The sequence below is a fragment of the Gadus chalcogrammus genome, chromosome 8 (genome assembly GCF_026213295.1).
Source record: "Gadus chalcogrammus isolate NIFS_2021 chromosome 8, NIFS_Gcha_1.0, whole genome shotgun sequence".
Classification (NCBI taxonomy): domain Eukaryota; kingdom Metazoa; phylum Chordata; class Actinopteri; order Gadiformes; family Gadidae; genus Gadus; species Gadus chalcogrammus.
In genome coordinates, this window is record NC_079419.1 from 8,518,813 (window position 1) to 8,541,285 (window position 22,473).

General features: G+C 45.2%; 1 protein-coding gene across 3 annotated transcripts in view; it reads right to left on the minus strand.

Annotated features, from left to right (window-relative positions):
• Nucleotides 1-22,473, minus strand: part of LOC130386932 (receptor-type tyrosine-protein phosphatase F) — a 128,841-nt gene that overhangs the window by 102,513 nt on the left and 3,855 nt on the right. For all 3 annotated transcript variants that reach the window (XM_056595802.1, XM_056595804.1, XM_056595803.1), the window contains exon 2: nt 10,946-11,113. In XM_056595802.1, coding sequence (XP_056451777.1) covers nt 10,946-11,045 — 100 coding nt within the window. In that variant the 5' untranslated portion in view covers nt 11,046-11,113. The remainder of the gene's footprint in view (nt 1-10,945; nt 11,114-22,473) is intronic.

Consider the following 22,473-nt stretch of genomic DNA (forward strand, 5'->3'; position numbering starts at 1 on the left):
GCCTTTAGTGAGAGCCTTTGTCCCGGCCGGGGCGGTGAATGATGCCATATTCTTAATGGGGGGCTGTGATGGATGTCTACATACATGTATACACAGATGAATAAATACCCAAGCATAAACACACACACTAACATGCGTCACGTGTAGGGCAGCCACCCATGATACTTTTTCATTCGATTGCTCCATTGATTCTTTTATTCATTTATCGCTCATTCTAATCGACCGATTTTCATCCCAAAACGTAATTCATTCAGGTGGCTTTACCTTTGACTGAGAAAAAAAAAAAGATCAGTGGTTCCCAAACTTTTTTGTAAGCAAAGTAGTGAACCCCCCAACCCACCTTCCCCGGTTCCCACGGTGCATAGTTGTAATAAAAAAATCCTTGCTGCTAAAATTTGCCTCGGTCTGCAAAGAGTTATTCTTTGTGTGCAGATTGTTCTGTGTGCACCACACATAGCCATGGCATTTATGTCACCGGTTTGACGTAACTAACGATATACATCGAACATACAGATACATCAGAATCTTCAGTATTCGCCTTGTTGACTGACATCGGCCTACAGGCAAACACGATGACATTCACCAATGGCAGTGGCTGATGATCTGTTGTTTCACATCCATTTTTTAACTAACATAATCTGAGTCATTTGAAAAAATGTTGAATTAAAGGTTGTTTTAATCAATTTGTTTGAATTGGTGCTCATTCAAAGATAGTGTGACGAAGGGCTGAAAGATTATTGTTTTTGCGGTAAAAAAAGGGGGCATGAATAATTTAAAATACACCGGTATCGACTAAATTGTTATTTTAAACATCTGCATCAGCCCAACATCTCACAATGGATGCACTCCTTGCCCTGACATTGTGGCCCGGCAGTTCGCACACACTTCTTGCGGAGCTTGACCATTTCGGAGGTGTGCGTCACGCGTCAAATACCCGTATTTACCCTGCTCGCAGAGCCGTGATTTCATCATGATGGGTTCAAGCAGTGGCTCGCGAAATTCATGCAGGGTGCACCAGTGACTATGAAGTTTGGTACATCGGTGCACACGCTTGGGTAGTCATTTATGCTCTTGTGGGCAACACATTTGAAATTGTTGTGCTTAAACTTTTATGTGCTGTGCAATTGAGTTTTCCCCTCACTAAAACACACTAAATTATCCCTTCCAACCCATCTCCCTGCGCCCCTCCCCCCCCTTACCCCTGTGCCTCCCACGCTGGGAATCACTGATGTAAGATATAGTAATATTCCCTAACATAGCCCCTTTATTCATTATATGAATCACAATTATTCAAACGTTATACCTAGGCAAAGGCCTACACAAAGACATTATGCTTAACAAAATAGCAGAAATACATTTTCAACAAGGTAAATTGCCTAACAAGCTCAAACACCCGCACTACATCAATCAATGTTGAATAAGCCCGGATTCTCAATCAACAGTCGTTCCTTGAAAAATCTAAGGTGGCAGGAAAATAATGTGTCTTTAATAACGAGCTTCAGAAGCAGTCACTATTCTCCATTCTTATAACAATCTGTTGGTGATTGGTTTGATAAGCATGAATAGACTACACTGGTTAGGGGCCCGATCAATGGGAACCGTGTATTCTCCTGCGTTGACAAAACAGCGCTAATCCAAACCCAGAGCCGTTAACGTTAATGCACGATCAACAAACGTTTGACGCATGAAAAGGACTAAGCAAAGCTTCGAGAAACGCTCGGTTTGATCTTCCCACAGTGTTTTCGCCTTTTCTCGTGGTTCACCTTCCAGAATAGCACCTGTTTGCCCTCCTTTAAGGTGTTTGCGAATGTCGGTAGGGAGGCTTGTAAAAAAAAAAAAGTAGTAATTTTTCACAGCGAACCAGCAACCTCTTTGTTTTCTGCTAATTTATAGGATACCCATTCTTCGAAAGCTACCGGTCTGGGGAAACCTTTACACGCCTCTGCTTTGGTAGCAGACTGCTGCAGCCACAACGTGTATTTTTATTTATCTGTAGGTGTTTACTACAATAAAATTCATGGAAGGAATTGCTTTTTATAAATCAAAATAAAAGGTAGATCATAAATATGGAAGATGACAGATCTTAAGCACGGTAGTCATTGATGACGTCCATGAATCAGCCCTGATTGCATCAGCATGAACACAGACAGTTTACGCAGGGATGGGGAGAAAGCGTGAGAAAGAACCTGGCTTTTCTAGCCGCTAATCTTTCACCAGGCCCTGAAATCCCAGCATTGTAGAGCGGAGGGTTGGGTTGTTGTGGGTATGTGGGTAACAAGGTGGGAGCGTGATCAACATAGATGAGCCACTACCGTGTGTATACGTTTGACGCTGTGTGCCTTCAGAAACAAGACGAGTCTAGTAGAGATGTGTCTTGATTACTGAACTACAGCACTTGCATCAAGCCATCAGCACGCGTCCAATGGTTCAGTCTTGGATACAGTAAATCAATGAATGCCGGAGCCCATTTTGTACAGGCCTTACGTCCAGCCCATGCGGTCTACATTAGGTGACCTTGAATAATTCCAATGCTCGGCCTCTCTCTGTTCCTACAACAGAAGAGCTTTGTTACATGTCTCCGTGCTCACTGCCGTCTCAGATGACTTGCAGTGTAGGAGAGCGATTTCACACCTGTTGTGGTGTAGTTGTTAACATATGTATGGTAGACAGGCACGGCAAAAAGGGTCTCTGCCGCACAATCACCCAACCGCAGCTCGCACATTGTCCACATCAATAAAAAGGTTGGGGGAAGCCGGCAGGTTTCATATGGTAATAAAAGTTCAAAATCTTTCTATGATGTCCCTAACAACACAAAAACATGTTTGAAGAAGGCCGACACAAATATGTTTCATGGACCAATGCAAAAAAGGCACCATTACATTTACAGCACGTTCATAAGCCCGACAGGTTTATGACCACTAAGGACACAATTCTAGCAGCTAACACCATCGCTGCCTGCCATTCTGAACCATTAACAATAGAGAATAAACACAGTATTGTGAGGCTTTCCATGGCTGCATGGTAGCAAGTGCCGCCCATGTATTTGTGGTCATGCCTGTTTGCGATAAAATCCAATTCAGTCAGCCACCTGTGACCTTGTCGTACCACCTGAAAAGCCACATGACATTTAAATGGCATTTTTATATAAAAGGAGGTTTTGTTAGCAAAGCACAATTGGAAGCATTATTTTTCTTATCAGTAGCATATGACTATGCGTCAGGTACATCAAAAGGCCTGGCCGTGTGAATTAAGTCATTCCATTTTCCATTTACTGGTGTTAATAGTCTGCACTTACATGTGTGTGTGTGTGAGTGTGTACACCAGTAGTGTGCTGGATTAGCATACAACACAAGAAGGCCTGGAGATCTGATTAACATCATCCTGACCCCAAGAGCTCCCACGAACATCTGTCCACCACGATTCTATTAAAGCGGAAAGAGTTGGGGTACTTTGGGTCGGGTAGTAGGAGGGAAGGATCAGGCTGCATTAAACAGCTCTGGGGCACAAATGGTAAATTAAAGCAAGCACGCTCAAAGGAAAGTCTAGTGCCAGAAAAGCATAAATGAGCAACTTTGGTGTTTTTTTCCCCCGGAACATTTCTAGGGATCAGCAGAGAATGGAGGAAAACCGTTCCTCTGAGCTACTGGTATTAAGCTGTTCAAAAAACTGCAATATCTGTGCTGTTTTTCTAAAGTTGATTCTTTGTGATCCCGAAGGCCTCGTCCAACCAACGTTCTTAATAGTGTTCACACACTGCAATGACACGCAAAAAGCGTTTCTCCCTAAACTAAACTCGATAATTTGCTGGTTTTCTTTCAACTACATATTTTTTCCATGCTAGTAGCAGCAGTTGAGGATATCGTCCCAGGTTCATTTTTGTCAGCTCTCTCCTTAAAGGGGATACATCCAGGCTGCCTCTCATTTTATTGCCGGTGCCCAATTTCCCTGGTTGTCAAGAAACACCGTTGTCACACTGAAACAATGGCTACTGAGAGAGCAAAAAAAAAAACATGAGACTACCTCCACAAATCTTTCTCTCTGCAAGCAGCTGCCAGAACAGAGCAGTAATCTGCCTCTGCTTTGATCCATCAACATCCAAGACACCCATCCTGACACTAAAAGGCTCCGGGCAGACATTGTCTTTTCACCGGAGATGTGATGGGGACGCGGCGCTGTGCCCGTCAGGGAGGACGGTATGGATTGCAAAGACCATCGTTCCCGAGTTGAGGTTATCTCCTCGTGAATATCTCTCATTTACCACATTGACAACAGCCAGTTTCCAGTTGGAACGGCACAGAGGCCCAGTGGTACCCTGTTGACTTCAGAGATTAGAGTTGGCCTCCAGTCAGAGCTATTGACAAATCTGCATAGATCGTATGGTCAGATGGTTTTGAAGTAGTCCATCACAGGGACCCTGATTGCCGGTTGCAGGAGATAAGCCAACTAGATGCCTTCAGCTATGCGTGTAGGTTTAGAGGTCAGTGACCTCCTATGTTGTTATGGCCTCACAGATAGATAGTTCTTAGCTCAAAGAATCCTAGCAACAGGTAACCCCTATCACCAAACACATTAGCCTATGACCCTAACCATGAAGCCTCAGCTGAGGCAAGGTCAAGACGAGATGCTAGCGTCTGCATGAGGAATGAGTTGGTAGACAACAGATCGCATTTCATCCCTAAATGTTCCAAGAATAGAGATACGATTTTAGGAAGCTTGTTGATAAGGAAAGAGTTTTACCGCAATATTAATTATATTGTTTTTCATTTGACTGCCAAACTTGAAGTACTATCTGTGTAATGGCATTTTTCACAGACATTAATACAATATACTCTCGTTTCCCTGTCTGGGTCCTCTGAGAGAGACTGGTAATGAATGCAAAAGTAGCATGGAGAGTGGCCTAAATGGCACTGGTGTAGCTAACAATTAGCTAATTCCCAAGTCTGTAAGACTGCCCATCGAGAGCTACTCTGTGGAGTAGAGTAACATAGATCGATATGCGTGCAGCAGAGTGCAAACCATTATTTCTTATTAATAATGGATTAGCACGTTATCATTTTCGCAAGGCAACACTTACTGGGAATTCGTCTAATGGAATCAACACTGGTAGTTGTTCTGGAACACTTCCAATTAGGCATTTTAAGACATTTGTTTTCTGCTTACTTCCACATGAAGCTGCCTCTATTACAAGTTATTAACCCTGATAAAGTTTGCACTTGTAGTTGTTTGTTGAAAGCTGTTAACATGTTCACAATATCTAGTTTCACGAAAGAACACTAATTTATAAACAAGATATCTCATATTATACACGTCATTTGTAAACCCAATCAGCAAATAAATCACTCCGTTTCTGTGCAAAAGGGTCCTTTATAGATATGTATATTTATTGTTGATTCCTATTAACATTCATATTTGTGTTAGCTATACATTAGAGGAAATTGATTATTATGTCTGACTATTTGCTTGCAATGATAGTCAACAGAAAAAGGCTGTGATTTATCAAAGAGTGATCAATGATGCAACATGGAATAGGCCTGTGAGTTTTATGTGCTCAGAATAACCCAACCAAAGCAATGTGATTTACCCTCAACAAAATAAACATTGAAACAAACCCCCAAAACCTGCAGAAGAAAATGAAGGAAAAGAGATCCAAGCCATCAAACTTTCAACACTCTCCTGGACCGTGAAGAAAGGCTCTCTATCTGGGCCTTCAAGTCCTCCTCAGTGAATTATTCAAGACAGTGGAGAAGAACATAAACTCTGAGTGCAATTACCCATCACTCCTCTTCTCCCAGTGTGAGCAACATTAATGTAATGGCTTTCATCCTCGGAAGGCGATTATGAGCTGGAGAAGTATCTTAAGTCTGAATGCGGCCCGCAGTTCTCTCAGCGCGAGGCTATATGGCGTCATTCCGAGAAATATCATTATCGGGCAAACTACGTCAAGTGTCTACCTTTAAAGAGAGCGTTTTAAATAAATGACACTTTTTTGAGGATAGACGTGCCTTTGTGAATCTAGTCAAGACTTAGGTAATGTCTGTGATGACGAGGTTAGTGGTATCATATGATGGGGAGGCTTGAGGTTGTACATTAGCCACGCTATTTACCCTGGCGCCTACAAGCCTCTATCCATACCGGATTCATTACTGCTGGCTTCTTCCTGCTGAGCTGATGCGCTTTACGGTAAAGTTTAGAAGAAAGGTGAGTGAAGCAGCGTCAACACGAACGCAAGATAGACGTGCAATATTATACCATTCCAAGAGACACAGACCTCGGTCGTTTTTCAAATGGTTTGTTTTTCTACGGCTTAAAGTTATGGACAAGAGTGGGAAAATGAAGAGAACCCATGTTGTTCTTCCCTTCTGCAGTGTCTCCAAGGCCCTCGTTTGGCTTCATAACTTCTACCCAGGTGTCATGTTTTTTTCCCTATTTTTTTAAGCAATGTATTGAACTGTACAGATCGTCTCGATGCTACTCATCTGTTGAGCAAATGATGCACATGCACCAAACCTATAACACAAGCCGCTAATGGCCTCATGCGCAAGCTCAACTGCGGAGCTCATCAAAAATACCCCGTGGCATCATCGTTTATTTTGCTTGATGAAATTTTCTCATTTAAATTAGGACATAAAATGGAAGCACTTTCATAGTTCTTAAAATAGAGGAATACAGAAGGGCAAAAAAGTATCATTTTAATAGTGTGTCTTTTAATTTGTTAAGCTGCAGCTTGAGACCAAATACAATAAAAACCAAACTTGTTTGTTAAGTGCCTGTGGGGAAGCACACACTGGGGGATCCGTGGAGCAAAGGGCGGGTGGGCGGGACATGATAACGGCTGAACACCAATGGGCTGGTGTGAGGGAAAGCTTTTAGTGGTCCCTATTGGGGTCGGGGACGGCAAACGAGAGAGAGAGAGAGAGAGAGAGAGAGGGCGAGAGAGAGGGCGAGAGAAAGAGAGAAAGAGAGACATAAGAGAGTTTGTCTTGTAGAGGCTCAGCTGGGGAACTGGGCACCAGTCTAATCGGACCCCATTTCAGTGAGAGGTCATCATCCATCACTGTACCATCTTGTTTGACCCCTATAACCTCATTAATTTGCCTCCCCTAGATTAGCTTTCCTTCAAAGCCCAGAGAGGGCCCCTGCCATTGTTCTTTAACCCGCACCTCACCCCGCCACCGCCTGCTTTTCCATACATGGCACCTAAAGTGATTTCAATCTACGCAGGATAAACTTGAAAGACCATTAAATGATGTGGCTTTCGGGACCTGAAACAACAAACAGCTTTTAGTTTAACTGGAGCCCACAGGCCTTTTGTCTGTTGCTAGCCTGCTGACACGCAGCCATTGCCTAGGTAGCCACTTAGGCATGAGATGGTTCCCACTTGAGATCCCTGTGATGTTCACCGTTCTGCCCCATGTCCATGGGCTGTTTGATCCAATGAGAGACGCTCTGAGTAATAGGCCTAACGATAGATCTAGGTGTTGTCTTTCTGAATGCTTTTCAAAGTTAATGTCTGTGTTCTCTGAATGCCTAAAACCGGCCACATCTAAATGATCTAGTTGAAGTCTGTCTATTAACATCTAGGAAGTACAATAGTGCACAAAATCTATTAGGGTTTGATAAAATGCCAGGAAAAATGTCATTCATTATCAATTAATCTGCAACCTTTGATACTAATTTGGAATACGAAGAGACCCAACTCTATCATTCCCTGCCCCAGTTTCTGTGCACGTCCAGGAACATCACTCAAATAACTTGACATCTAAATTAAGTCGTTTATCTTAGAATTGGAAAGTGGCTTGAAATTATTTTAACTATTGCCTCAGCTATCTTTTCTAAAATGACGCTAAATGAAAACTGACGGCAGACCTCTTTGCGTGTGGCCCTGCTATCAATGTGGCCAATTCAATTATTAATCGTATTAAAATATCTTAATTAACAACACAGTATTGTTAACTCTATCCCAACTCGTTAAACCTTTCAATTTTACCCTAGCATTCCCTTCGACCGCCTGGTCATCTGTGTGGTCCACAGAACGCTAACAACATTAGCCTCCTGAACAAAAGGTTCTATCGATGGATCTACTGACTTTTAATTAAAAAAAAGAATCAATTTCCTTGCCCATTCATTTTGAGAACTGGGTGACCATATGGCCACTTAAAAACACAATCCAATTCCGACCGCCCAACCCTTGCCCCGTCCTCCCCAAATCTACTCCCCTTTTGTCCAATGCACTTCGGTTTAGTAGCCCTCTAAATTATGTGATCACTTACAGGGCCCCTACAGCAGTCCCGTACATTTTCATTGTGGTATAGGGTACATTTCTGGTTTTGTTGGTTAGGGATTTAAGCATTTCATTGCCTCTGAACACAACATACACCATAAACCTGCCACGCGGTGGATATACTGACCCATAGCAGATAGGACATTCATTTGTGGGTAAAACAGCTAGCCCCCGTTGTTAAAGATCTACCTTGATCTTTTTCCCTTTAAAATAATCAAAGCCTCTGTAGTTTTTGTGGTGTATTCTACTTTCACTCACGATTGCCAAAGGGTCGGAGAGTCAAATAAATGATTGGTGGGGGAAAGCGGTTACATGAAAAAGTATGTTTAAACCAGGAGACATAATGATGATCCTGTGAGCGATCCTCTGTGTGCAAGAAACCGCCCTGGTGGTCTTCCTGTAACTCACGATAAAAATCCTACCCAGATTATAGGAGGCAACGGGAACAAAGCAGAGAGAGAGACATACATCAAAAGAGGACATTAAAGTACATGGAATAACTCAGGGTGACAGCACAACAAAAAGATAACCACTAGATCCAAGTGCTGGATATGTCTGACTTTGAGGCTGACCTTGCAGTGGGCGGTGGTCTATTGTGTCAAGGGAGGCAGCACAGAGAGCCAGATGATTAGCCCAGCCCTCCCCCTCAGAGACCCCCCCCCCCCCCCCCCCCCCAGGGATCAATGGACCATCCAAGATCGGCACTCAAAATAATCACACTATATTGTGAGCCTACTCAATTACAATGCAAGAGGAATGATGTCATAGGGTTATAGCACAGACCGCTATGGGGAGGTGGGGTTAGTTGGGTGTGGGGGGAGTGTTCGTTGGTGTGTGTGTGTGCGCGTTATTTGCTTTGGTACATCAACAGCAACGACACTAATTGAATTGTCTTACCTAAGCGATGGCAACGCAACACAATCTCGCAAAAACACAGCAAGACAGAACAGGGACAAGAGACAAGGACACCGGAGAGGCAGACTGGAAATAGAACGATCAGTAGAAACGGTGTGTGGAGTTGGCGGGGACATCTAACACTGGTACAAAAGTCTGCAATCTGAGGCCACTTGGCTTGCCGGTGCTGTTTCCGTAGGAAAGCTACACAGAGTACTGGTAATCAAAACCTTGCCAGGCACCCCACCCAAAATATCATGTCTGCAGTTTGCCCTGTAATTCAGGGCCCTGCGAGCAGAACTATCACATTTGCATAACTTAGACGCATTAAAATTACAGGCAACCATTGTGTGCAACCCCACCATTTGTGGTAGGTGTTATTTTTGCCCCCTTCTGCTGGTGTCTTATTTTAATTCCATGTCTGTTCGCACTATACTTTGAGTAATAGCAGGCCTTGGCCTATTCCCATAAAGAGTTACATAGACGTACATCCATAGACTTAAGAAAGCTCCAGAATACTTTAATGCGACACCAAGCCCACGTTCATGTGCTGATTCAGTCCACAAGCCGAACTGGGAGCCTCCCATTTAATTTAGTCTTGAAGGATCAATGGCTGAGTGTCATTTAAAACAGTTTCTTTCTTATGGGTAAAGCAGAGAAAGATATTTGTTCTTATACCGAAGCCGAACTTATCTGTAAACGGCGGTGAACATAACAGTGGAACATAGGTTCTCAAGTAGGGCCATTAACACAGAGGAAAGTGGATAATGGTACTTGGCCTATCAACAATGTGCCCCTGTAAGAGCCGGCTGGAAAAAGGCACATTCCGTAATCACCACACTTTTATACAACAGCTTAACACAGTGCGAGGCAGAGGTGAGAATAATTCTTGCATTAATTATTATCTTGAGTAATGAGAGGCATTGGCAGAGGAGGTGTGAAAACGTACTTCTGGGGTCGGACTTGCATTGATACTGGGTATGAAGAGGTCTCAGAGCCTTGAACTGAAAGAACAGTGAAGTGAAAGGCAAGGGGAGTACAGAAATACACTGTATATATTGTGTGAGTGTGTGTGTATATAAGGGGGGGATGGGGGGGGGTGTTCTAATTGAATTACAGCAACCCTGTGACAGCATTGCAGCTGAGGTCATGCAGTGAATTAATTATGTTCCTGACCCTGTCTACAGCAGTGGCTTGCGGCCGCCTCCTGGGGCCTCTCCGGCCCCCCGGGGCCCAGCAACAGTGACACATCTTCCTGTGCTGCTTCTTCCACTCACAGCCTTTATTCGGATCGACAGCCAGGCATAGAGGCCGGAGGAGCATCCTCAATGCATTCTCCGACCTCTTCCTTTCACCCGGGCGCTACGGGTTTCCGAACTCCGGGTAGGAATGCACTCCTAATGCCTTAGCTTAGTCACCTCGTGTAGCTTTTCTCCTTTCCTTCAACTGGAGTCATGGAGCATTATATAAATGAAATGTACAAGAAAGCAGCCCATGCTTTCTTGTACAATCACTTTAATGCACTTTATGTGTTAAAATCCTCTGTAAACGTGTACCGTTATTGTGAGGCAGCATGTCAGATCTAACCTAAGGACTGAGCCATAATGTTAATTTGAACGTATTTTTAAGTTACATAGCCAAATAATATAGAAAGGATATCAGTGTCACAGAAACGAGTGCGAGTACGTTTAACGATTGGCTTGGCCAAAATGCTACATGATACTGAACCAAAAATAACACTGAGCTCAGAATAAAACCGTTGCTACTTACTGTCTGCCAGAGAGGACATCGCCGTGCAGCTGAGCAGAAGCAGGAACGGCGCCGCCCATCTGGGCAGGAGGGGCACTGACAGGTGAATGTTAGGCACCATGTTCCAAGGTGGCACTGCTCCCTCCTCGAGTCCCTCCGCTAGACACTGACAAGATCAAAGACTAACACCTAGGAGAGCAGAGAAACACAGGGACACACACAGTCAGGATTTGCATAAGTTTGAATGAGCAACGACAATAGCACTGCATATTTAAAGAAATCTATACAAAAGGAGAAGAAAATGAGTCGCCAACACAAATGGGAAAAACAACGACGCACAACAGCGGGAGCTTTTCACACAAATCCCACTTGATCCCGCCTAAGAGTTGGAATACCGTCCTCGTCGGCGACAATGAACGACATCCTGGCTCGGTCGAAGGCAAAAGGGAGGAAGCCAGTGCATCTCCGATACCAAACAGGTCTCCCTAATGAAGGACTGCTAAAAAAAAAAAAGAGACAAAAGACAAAGAAAAGACCCCCCTGAGGTTTGGGCCCCCAGGAGTCCCAAATCCACTAGCTATCTCCCATTAAGAAATTGAAACGCTGTTTCCCAGATGAGCCCAAATCATACAGAGTGCCATGATGTCACAGGATGACAACATGCGACCCATGCATAAACACTTGACACACACACACACACACACGCACGCACGCACACACACACACACACTCGTCATCCCCAGGGGATTTTATGCTTGGGCGACGGAGCAGGTGTTCCGCAAATTAACCATAATTACCCTAAGCTCTCATGGCAAGGAGAATTGCTCAACTGCTGCCTAAATTGGCAGCAGGACACAAGCGGTTGTCCTAAAAGGAAGGGCTAGTGGGTATTGATTCTTGTGGATTAACAGCATCCATGGACGTTTCTTGGTAGCAATCTGATAAGATATTTGACCTTCGAGTGGCCCTCAGCTCATGGCCTGTATTTTAGCAGTCACCGCTCTCCTGATTATTGTTACTGTGTCCACAAATTGCACCCTGAATAAATGTCTTATCTTGCCACGCTTGCCCCAGGGCATCTCTGATGAGGATCACAGTGTTGTAAAACAGAGGGCATCTGGTACTGAGAGATATCAACGTGCCCCCATGAAGAAATAAACAAGGACGCAAAAAGTTTGAGAAGCAGCCTTCGAGCATTCCTATTTTGCCTTCAAGGGCTCCCTGACGATTTTCTATGAGCCATCTTTCTTTGCTTGTTAAAGGTCGATAGGAATTGAATTGAAAAGATTCTCAGTCGCTCTTCTGTTTGGTCTCAGTGCCTTCTTTACATCACAGAGAAAACGATGGTGATTGCAGATATTTGTGAGAGGAGAAATAGGAGGGGTGTCCTGAATGTGAAATAACTCTGGGCGTGCTGGGTGGCCAGTCAAGTATCGTCAATTCAGTCTGGCTGAGTAAGTCGGAGGAGCCGGGGAACAATGCCCCCTGTATCTGGTATAAAAGGAGGGGGAAAAGGCAACGTCTGCGCGAGGTGGTAGTATATTAGTCACGTTGCCTATTTGATGCTTGTGGAAACATTAGGACGCGCATTCTCGCTCAAACACGCAAACAATTCACCCCCTTATGACAACCTGTCCTCCAACAAGACGCAACAAAGGAAACTAAACAAGAAGAAGTCGGCTTTTGGGATTTTGTGCGTGTCTGTGTGTGTGTGTGCATCGGAGAACGGCTTTAATCTCTAGTGACAGGCTGCCTGGGGAAGGCGGGATGAGGAGGGGGCAAGAAGGGTTAAGCAGGGCGCAGTGACGTGAAGGAATGCAGTGAGTCACAGGCGCTTCATCGGCGAAACACCTGCAGACAGGCTCCGCCGGCCGCTCCCACTCCACATCACTCTTTGTCACCCGGTGACGAGAACGCGTCGGGCGGCCTCGTCGAGCCACCGACCACATCGGCCCCGCGCCAGACACCTTTGCCTCGGAGGAATATTCCCGACGTCCTCCTTGTCTGCCTGCATCCATCATCTGTTCCAACAAGGGCTCGCACCGAGCCCTATTACGCTCCACCCTTTCATGTGGACGTCTGCAGTGTACAACCCAGCCCTCCCCTTTCTAAAATTTTTTTTGATTTGAACTGTACACCGTTTCGTCTGTGGCGATGACCTAGCGGCTTGTTGTTGGCGTGCTAAGCTCTGGACACAAAAGAAAAGCCTAATATCGCACACTTATTTTCAACCCCCCCGCCCCTTCCAACACAACAAAGTGAATCTCGAAACGGTGGTTGCCACGTTATTTCATTCAAGCACACAAGTTAACTTAAATCAAATAAGCGTGAAACACAAGTTTTCTTGGCTGGGCGCTGACGTCTCGCTGCTCGCTACACCCGGGTGCTCGCGCTGGGGTGTCTTCCAGTCGGATGGTAGGTGAGCGTGTGAGCGAGGCTGATAGACTTGGCCACTCGCCGCGCGCCAAACCCGTGGCGGTGGAGGGGTATCTTTCGCAACAGATGCCAGGGAGAGGCAGATGCTTTTCATCTTCAATGAGACGAAATTCCTGGAGCAGTGTTTCTTCTTTATTTATTTAGCCACACTTATTTATCCTGAGTGCCTCTGCGTGCCTCCTAGCTGCATGCACAACAGCGCGTGACACAGTGCACCATTTTTTTTTTTTACCAGTGTGCATGCCTCTCGATGTCAAGAACGTGGCAATGTTGTGGTGCGGTGTGATCTGGTTGGGAAAAGAATTAGCCATTGGCAGGCAGCACAGGAAGGCATTGTTTACTACTATGTGGGAGAAGGAGAGGAAAAACATTGAGAACGTGCCTGGGCGGACGGCTGCCCTCGCCAGAATACGTGCACATCTTTGTGCCTTCGTAACGATACGGTTACGAGACACACACTGGCTAATGCCGGTGTGTGTCTCTTTGCATTTGTGTGTAGCACCCGGTTGTAAACTTTTTGTGCGACAAAATCAATATGTTAAAACGTTGTTTCAATACTATGGTAATTTCCGCTACCCTTCTACTAACCCAACAACCCCACTTACCGTCTACCCGCCAACTCAACTAAAATAAATCCAATATCCATTCCCTCTACCAGTGACATTACATAATGAAACTGTTGAATCCAAGTACACATGAAGGGCTGTTTAATAACCATGTGGGTAATAGTGCAGGTAACATATTACTGGACTCCTCAAACTGCTTCTCCAACAATCAGTTTAAATCCATGTCTTCAGGAGAGACGAAATGCCGGATATACAGGGAACCCATACCATGTACCTTTAAATAAACATGGGAGGAAGACTGAAGCCTTTGAGGAATAATTGATGGGGGTTGGGGAACAAAAGGGATGTGAATGTTTCAATGGTAAATTGCAGCAGGCAGATGGGCTTAAAGTGAGTGCAGCCTGGAAGGATAACAAAGATCAACTATACTGTTTGCTTGGCCACCCACATCAGCTGCATGCTTGTCAGTTGTTATAGCCTCCCGACCCCCCCTCCCCAACCGTCCTACCCCGACACCATCTCGGGTTGTCCGTGTGGTTTGTGTGGGTAGGGTGTGGCCGGGCCGCCCATTCAAACAAATGGCACCAAACAAACAGACAATGTAGCACACAGCTGCAGGAGCTGAGAAACCACCACTAAATGCGTAGATCCCATCTATCCTCTCTCCCCTGTTTCAATTTCCTCCTGCACAGGCCCTCTCTACTTCTGATTGTAATAGTTTGTTCAGCGTGCCCTTGGAGATGGCACCTCTGTTCGCCCTGTATGAATGGCGGCCCAAGGAGCCAATCAATGCAGCCTCTGGAGGTGATAAAGCCGGGCACAAAGGGGTCGCCGCATACTGCAGCGGTTCCGTAAACACAATGGCGGGCTGCGTTTGGACAGCTGTGGTAAGGGGCCTTTTGATTAGACTTCCGTGGCCCCGACTGGGTCTACACGACACACTGTTTTCCTATTTCATCCCACTGGGGATGCAGAGTGTGCACCAGAAGAATAAAAAGAAAAAACTAGGATAATGATGGCAAGAAGCCCACCGTCTGCATAGTGAAGTGAAATTGTAAGGTAAACAAATGACTCCCCTCCCAAATTGAAAGCCTTTGCTGTTTCCACAGGCTTGATGGTGCATGTCTTCTTTTACAGGGCTGTGACGAGGACTGCCATTGAAATGCAGCACACAAAGTGTAATGTCCTGTGACCTATTGGATTTTACAGTGGTTTTGTTTACAAGCTGATTGCACAGAGTTAATTGTTAACGCTTTACTGCTAGCTGCAAGATTTAGAAGCAGAGTGAGAGCTATAAAATAAGCACTTCTTTTAGGGTTGAGCAACAGATAGAAAAGATCAGTGATTGCTCTTAGCTATAAGCGTTAATGTGATTACTTCCTTGCACAGAATTGTTGCAGCAACTTGCATGACTCACATTAAAGGTGAAACACTGAAGTTCAGTTGTAGAAGGTACTTGGGCAGTTGTGAATAACACTGGTATTGAGAGAATAGTAAACACTGGCAACTGGTATGGGAAAGGAGAATGGATCCCAGTGACGCATTGCCAGAAAATCACTTTCATCCGAGAGAGACGTGGAGAGTGGAGTTACCAAACTAGCTGCCTGATCGTGTCCTGACAGTTCCAGGTTGGGGAACTGCACCGGTTGGGAATCTCCACCGAATCCTACCACATTGGATATAGGCTCCATAGAATAGTGTCGATTGACATACAGCACCGCTGAATAAATGTTTTACTTAACTCTGAGCACCATTGCATTGCAGCTGAAGAACGGATTTACAATCACCTCTGGGGGAGCTAACTGGGCTTTTCAGCAACAAATCAATCCGGGAGGGAAAAGCGATGTGCATTACATAGCAGAGACGACACAGAAGAGTGCCACCTCCATTAGAATTTATTGTGGCGTGATTATTGGCATTGTCAAGTTGTGGAGCGATGAATAAATGGCTTGAATCACAAAACACAACGGCTCAAGAACCGGCAATAAATCAAAATCAGGCTCAATGTAAACCAGACATTCATCATAGAGAGGCCAATGCTAAACACACAGCAAATCAAGTGAAATCACGGAGAATATTCAACAGTTCTCTTCAATATGGTCATCTCTAGCCTGTAAACCAGACGAATATGTGGCCTCATGTTTTATTCACCGTGTGTCTGGCCCACCTCCCATTCAGGCGGATTCCCGGCAGAATTTGCCTGGGTCGAACCACAACTGTTAAGTCATCGTATCAAACCCGCCCAATATTAGACGGAGTGGCCCCAAATGGGAGCAGTGTTGGGGCATTTTCCTAAACAACCAAGATGGCTGCCACTGATATGTCACACATTTCGTTGCTCTGATCAGTTGTAGGTTCAACCAACTGAGTCCAGAGGCATTTTGGTCAGCGCCTTTTGATAATTGAAAATAAACTGCGAGGTTCCAGCCCAACACACTTTAGCAATTGGTCCGGTGGGTAATCTCACCACAAAGGGGCAACAAGCAGGTCAGCTTGGTCGGGAAATAATGGTCGGGAAATAATTTACATCGTTCAGGATGGCCCCATAATCAGACATGTAACTTCCGTAAAATCTCCATACCAGCAATTTACTAGATGATTTATCATAGGGACATGTGCTTTATATAGCATTTATCCTGCTCAAATGTTCTTCCATCTTAGGTTAGTAAGTCATCACATTCAATTCAAACATTGTGCCTCACGGCTATATATTTATCTAAAGCGTGAACAATGAGGAAATGAACACAGACGTATGAAACAACTTGCAGGTTTATATATGGCCAGATGGTGCCGTAAAATGACTCTGCTCTAAAGAAAGCCTGGAAGCCCTCCATGTAGTGGAGGAGTCCTGCCCCGCCACCCAGCATACAACCCCCACCCCAGTCAGCCAGTCTCGTCTTGTCTCGGGGAGTAAAAGGCAAACAGAGTGAAGGCATTTGAGTAGGACTGCCGGCAAACAAAGAGTAGCCCGCATCAATGGCTTTCCCCAACTGAGACGGCAGTGCAGGCTCTACTCAAACCAGGAAATAATACAGACAGGGTTCGACAAAGCCACGAAGAGGAAAAAAGCCTCGGGTTATTAGAGAACACAGCTCCGGCAAAGATGACACCCTGACCAGAAGTAGGTTTACTTAGCACCCTTACCCTTCAACTGGAATGAAACTGTTCCATTTGCCGGTTATTGTGTTCAGGCAATGTGCTGTGGTACCAACTTCTCAGGGCAAGGAGGGAAAGGAGAAGAAGGGGTTTCATCCCGTACAGCAGGTGTCTCCACTGTTCTAAATCAATTACCTCTAGTGCACCGACGCTTAGGGTAGAGGGGTATTGTAAATCAGCTTGATGTCAGGCCAGATTAGTGACTGTAACGGGCTGGAACTGAAGCCCCCGGCCAGCAGGAGCCCCCCCGGGGGTCTACATGTGAACCGTGCCAAAAACCTCGATGCCGTGTTACTGGATAGTATCAGCAACAATGCAGACAGCCGTCAGCTTAGGAAAAAGGTCATTCGAGGATTCTTTTTTGGAATACCAGAGGAACGTTTCCCAAGCCAATGCTACTCTTATCAGCTAATTTGAAACCATTGTAGTCCCCAAAAGATGCTCGTTTTTTTCTTGATAATAATATAGAGAATAGAGAATCTGAATTAAATTATTTTAAGCGAATGGTATAGGTAAATGTTAGGAAAAACAAATATTGATGGAAGGAGGCTGATGCCTGTGGCTATGAAAGAGATTATAACCGCCCATTATTAGTTTGTGTACAGAAACAATGTAATGCAACAGAAAATGCCTGAGACCAGACACAGGCTTTTCACCTGAGACATATTTGGTCTGGTAATTAGCTGGTGGCAGAAAAAAACTGAAAAGTGGTAGAAAAACAAACTCCAAGTCTCTAGTTACACATAAAGCCGACTTAACCGACTTAGTGTGAGATAGCTGACATTCCAAACAGGAAGGGGCAGGACCACCATCCAACGCTTCTTAATCCTACTTCTCCCCAGCCTCCAATTCCAAAAAGATATCCTCGAGGCCCCAGTATAACGACTAAAAAAGAGGATTCTAATAAGCCTTTTCTGTCTTTCTGTCAGTTGGCGTCGGCTCTCTCGATCCTCTCTGCTTCTTACTCACTTAACCATGCCTCCCTGGTCTCTCCCTCTCTTGTGCTCTTTCTCCATCTCCCTCGCCCGCTCTCTCTTTCAGTCTGAGCTATGAGCCAGTCTGTTGGAGCAGATGGAACCATATATCCCCATCACTCTCTAGAGGCCTTAGGACTTAAAATGTAAAAGAGCCGGGTGTAGAATAGGCAGAGACCAGCCAACAAAGGGCAAGAGAGCCAGGGACTCTCGGCTAAATTATTTTCTCCCATTTCACAACAAGAGCGCAAACGACGACAGAATTGCAAGGAACCTTGCATAACATTAACACGTAGAAGCAAATGGATAACAATACATAAAAATATAATAATAAAGTCCAGCAGCGGAATTCAGCTAAATGGAAAATGTAACTTTCTTTGACCAATTGCCAGTGTGGTAATTTCTTGAAAAACCCAGCATTTTCACATACACCATTTATCGAGCAAATTGGATATTTGGACCACAAAACCTTTACGGGATGCAGAAAATCATGACATTGCTGCCTCTTTAGTAATACATTTCCGAAAAAACTGTGTCCTTCCCACTGACTAGCAACGCCGTCCTTCCCGATCCCCTCACCTCGGGCCTACCTCCGCCGTAATGAGAGAATATCTGAACCCGCCGACGGTCGCCTGGGATCCAAGGGTTGGCCTCCGTCCATCTCTGTGTGGCAGGCTGACTGAGAGCGGGGGTGAGGAACAACAGGCATCGGGGGGCCGAGAGCAATGCGATCGATTGCGCCTGAATGTCAAGGTCCATTATCCTGACAGGCCAGAGCCACAACATGACGACCGGCACTTCCACAATGCCCTCATTACCACCTATGTATCTCCCGCTGGGAGAGATGTTTCTTGCCCGAGCCGAGCTTTTGTTGTCAAGTCACGTATCCACATCGCTCTACATCTCACTGTGAAATATAGGAAACTAGATTTCCATGTGTTCGAAAAACAGAAGACGAGGCTACAGAAATATCCCTGCAAGAAGGCTGGAAGATATTTCGATATCACAGCGTTGGTTTGATGGGGAGGCCTGCTAGTCCCTGGGATTGTTTGTCCTTCCTCTCAGAGGTGTCATTGCAGTAAATGAATGCAACGTTGTGTATTTATTAGACAATCATTTAAAACCAGACTCGGATGAACAAACAATGTCAGTGCCTACTCCGTCTTCAAATTCATACAACTAATGATTGTTTCACATTTCCTGTTTTCATATTTGCGGCGAAGGAGTTGATGCTCGAAATCCCTGTACAGTCAGGTTTCAGATACAGAGGTAATCCAATAGCGTGATATTTGATTTAGACGACAGCTGGGGCAGTTAGCACTGTCAGCTTTTTTTTTTTTTTTCGGGACATAAAAACTGAGACACTCGTCGCATACGCATCCTTTCTGAACAAATGTCCAAGACGTGGGCCACATTTATAAGCCTATACAATCCGGAATACTTGAAACTCGATGAAAGAAAGAGAAACACCCACGCCGACTAAACATTTCACTATCACCATCTGTCTGTCAGCTTTGCTATGTGCTCTCCATGTACTTCCCCGGCCCCCTCAACCATCCCCACATAATAGTTATTCTGAATTCAGAATCCATGCTAGACTTATTTATACCCCCCTCCACACCGAGCTAACTCCCTCCCTCTCCCATGCAGCTGCGGATAGGATTTACCTGCAGCTGAGACAGCCTCCAGACTATCAATTACCTCCAGTGTGAAGCCACTGTTGTGTAGCCAGGCTAACAAGACATGCTCACACTTAACTCGCCTCTCTGTCTCTCTCTCTCTACCTCACTCCCCCTCTCTTTCATTCTCCCTTCCAGACACATCCCACTAGAGAAATTCTGAGTTGACTGAGGGTCGTGGTCTCTGCTCGGCTAATCGCATAGTTCCAGTTCACAGAGAAATAGAAGGAGGGGGAAAGCTCCTTGCGATTTCTGTGCAAATACACACCAAGGAAAATAATTGCTTTTCAATCAGGTGTTCTCTGAAAACAACCATTGCACGCAACACAACCCCTGTGGAACGAATAGAAAAGAGCTCAACGCAATGCCGACACAAAAAGAGGAAAAGAGCACGACATTGTTGACATATGATGCAATAGTGCAATTTACACACCTGACTACAGTCCCAAAAGGTGGGCTATTCATACCAGTCTACTGCAGGTATGTTCACCATGCTTTGAATCGAGCATCGGAGACATGCTGGAAACGCAGAGATATCGGCAAATTCTCCACGACGTGTCATCATAGCGAATGAGAACAATTCGAGTCGCCGGCGGGCCATCGTGCACACACAGAATGACGGGCGGCGACAGGTCTTGTCACTCACACCGCCAGATCCCCCCAGCCCCCCCCCCTCCGACACCTAAAGTGCCTCTGTCAGGTCAACAAATGAAAAGCTATCAGAGCCAATGCAGTTGCAGTCATCAGGTTGAAGTGATTTCACGCAGTGGTTAAACGCTGTATCTTTGCCGAGACCTGTTAAAACTGTCGGGGAGGGGAACAGGCACGTTGGGGCCCAGGGTGTCAACTTTGATTCCAGATCAGGAGGCTCTTTGGAGTCGCTCGCTTCAGTAGATGGTGTGAAGGGTGGCCGGAGGTGGGCAAGCTGTAATCTGGACGAAATACAGAAACCCGCTCATGTAAGAGACAGCAAACTGTGAGCGGTTGACTGTTGGGTTGTCAAACTGAAGCGCACTGCTGCAGAGAAAAAAATGCTTACAACTGGGATAAAATAAACTATAAAAATGAACAAGAAGCAAGGCCGTCATGCATTTGGTCCATAGGCCTAAAGCTCGACCGCTGTCTCAACCTTTTCAAGCAAGATCTAAGGACTCAAATTATATTCAAATGAGGTCTTGTGTCTAGCCATTGCAGAATAGCTCCAATCATTAGAATAACATATGCAGGTCAAGAAGCTAATGAATGTGCATTAAGCAACAGGCCGAATGGCATCCCTCATGCAAGCAACACCGTTTCAGACCCCTATAGCTCATAAACAAAATCTCACTCTAGCCTACGCTGTTACAGAGCAGGAAAGACAATGAGTTTAATGCTTTGACCATTGCACATTTCAAAAACATTGCCTGCTTGCAATAAGGGGCTAACCTCCCCTCCATACCATCTTACCTCGTCACAGCAGCCTCAAACCCTACATCTAGTGCCAACTGCCAACCAGCTCACTCATTCAAGTCAGCCATGAAGGCAGTCATCTACCATTATAAGTGAAGGAGTAATACCAAGTAAAGGATTTGCAGGGAAATGGCCATCAAATTATCACCCCCTACTCTTCAGCTATGGGGCAATAATGTTGGTTTTGAGGGGGACGGTGGGGCCCAGAGACATTTTTTGGTACATTTGAAAAACTGTGATTACTATGAGAATATTTGAATTGTGTGATTGACGAGTACAGGCACGATTTTGAGTGCAAATCTGGAGCCTCCCTCGCTTCCTCCTCACTGTGACGTGCATAAAGAACGTTTGAATCGACGTCATTCCATTTCCATCAGAGGGGATCTCCACATTGACTTCCTCCTCGAGTGGCGTTATTACACAGCCCAAACCAAATCACAGCCCAAGACCCCTGGCAAGCGGCAGGCTCTGGTCTACAAAAGAGGCTGCAGCCATGCACTGGAATTGCAATTTCACTGGCTTTGCTTCTTGCATTGTTGCCTTGCCTCTGACCCCACATCCCAGCCCCCAAACAAGCAGCCGTTCTCCACAGAGAATACCCCCAGGACAAAGGAAGGTTTCATGAACACCACAGGCTCCTGCATCCTTGCAGGAGCACAAAAGGGCCGACCTGGCTCTACAGAGCAGGGCTATAAATAAGAGAGGCGCTCTAATGAAACCAAATGAATCTTCATCCATCTTCCAAGAACAAGCCAGAGAGAGTGAGTTCTTAGGCAGCAAATAGTATTTTTTTTCCTTTTGGTATGGATAAAGGACGATTAACAAAGCACAATAACCATGCATCGCAATGTACCAACACAGTAAATGGTTTTCCTCCCAATGCTCGTGTGTACAGCATTATGTCTCTACGTGACTAAGATGCAAGAACCACCAATTTCTAGTCTTTTCTGTACTTATATTGCATCATAAAATATCATTAAAACCTAAAGGCCAGCTCTGCTTCCTATTGTTGAGGGCTCAATAGTGGATCTTTCCAAGTTTTGAGAAAATTACTGTGGATGGGGGAACCAAAAAAAAAAAAGTAATCAAGTAGAGTGTCTCGTCTAGCCAACCATTTTAAGATATCGGGAAGCTAAGGGAACGAGGTCAGGGGAGGTAAGGGGATAAACCCCCGATTCAATTGTAAGCCTACTCCAAAAATTGAGAAACAGATCAATTTGTACACTATTAGAGTTGCAATGCCTTGCTGTAGTATCCTAGTTGGACCCTAATGGAGAAGTTAACGCAAG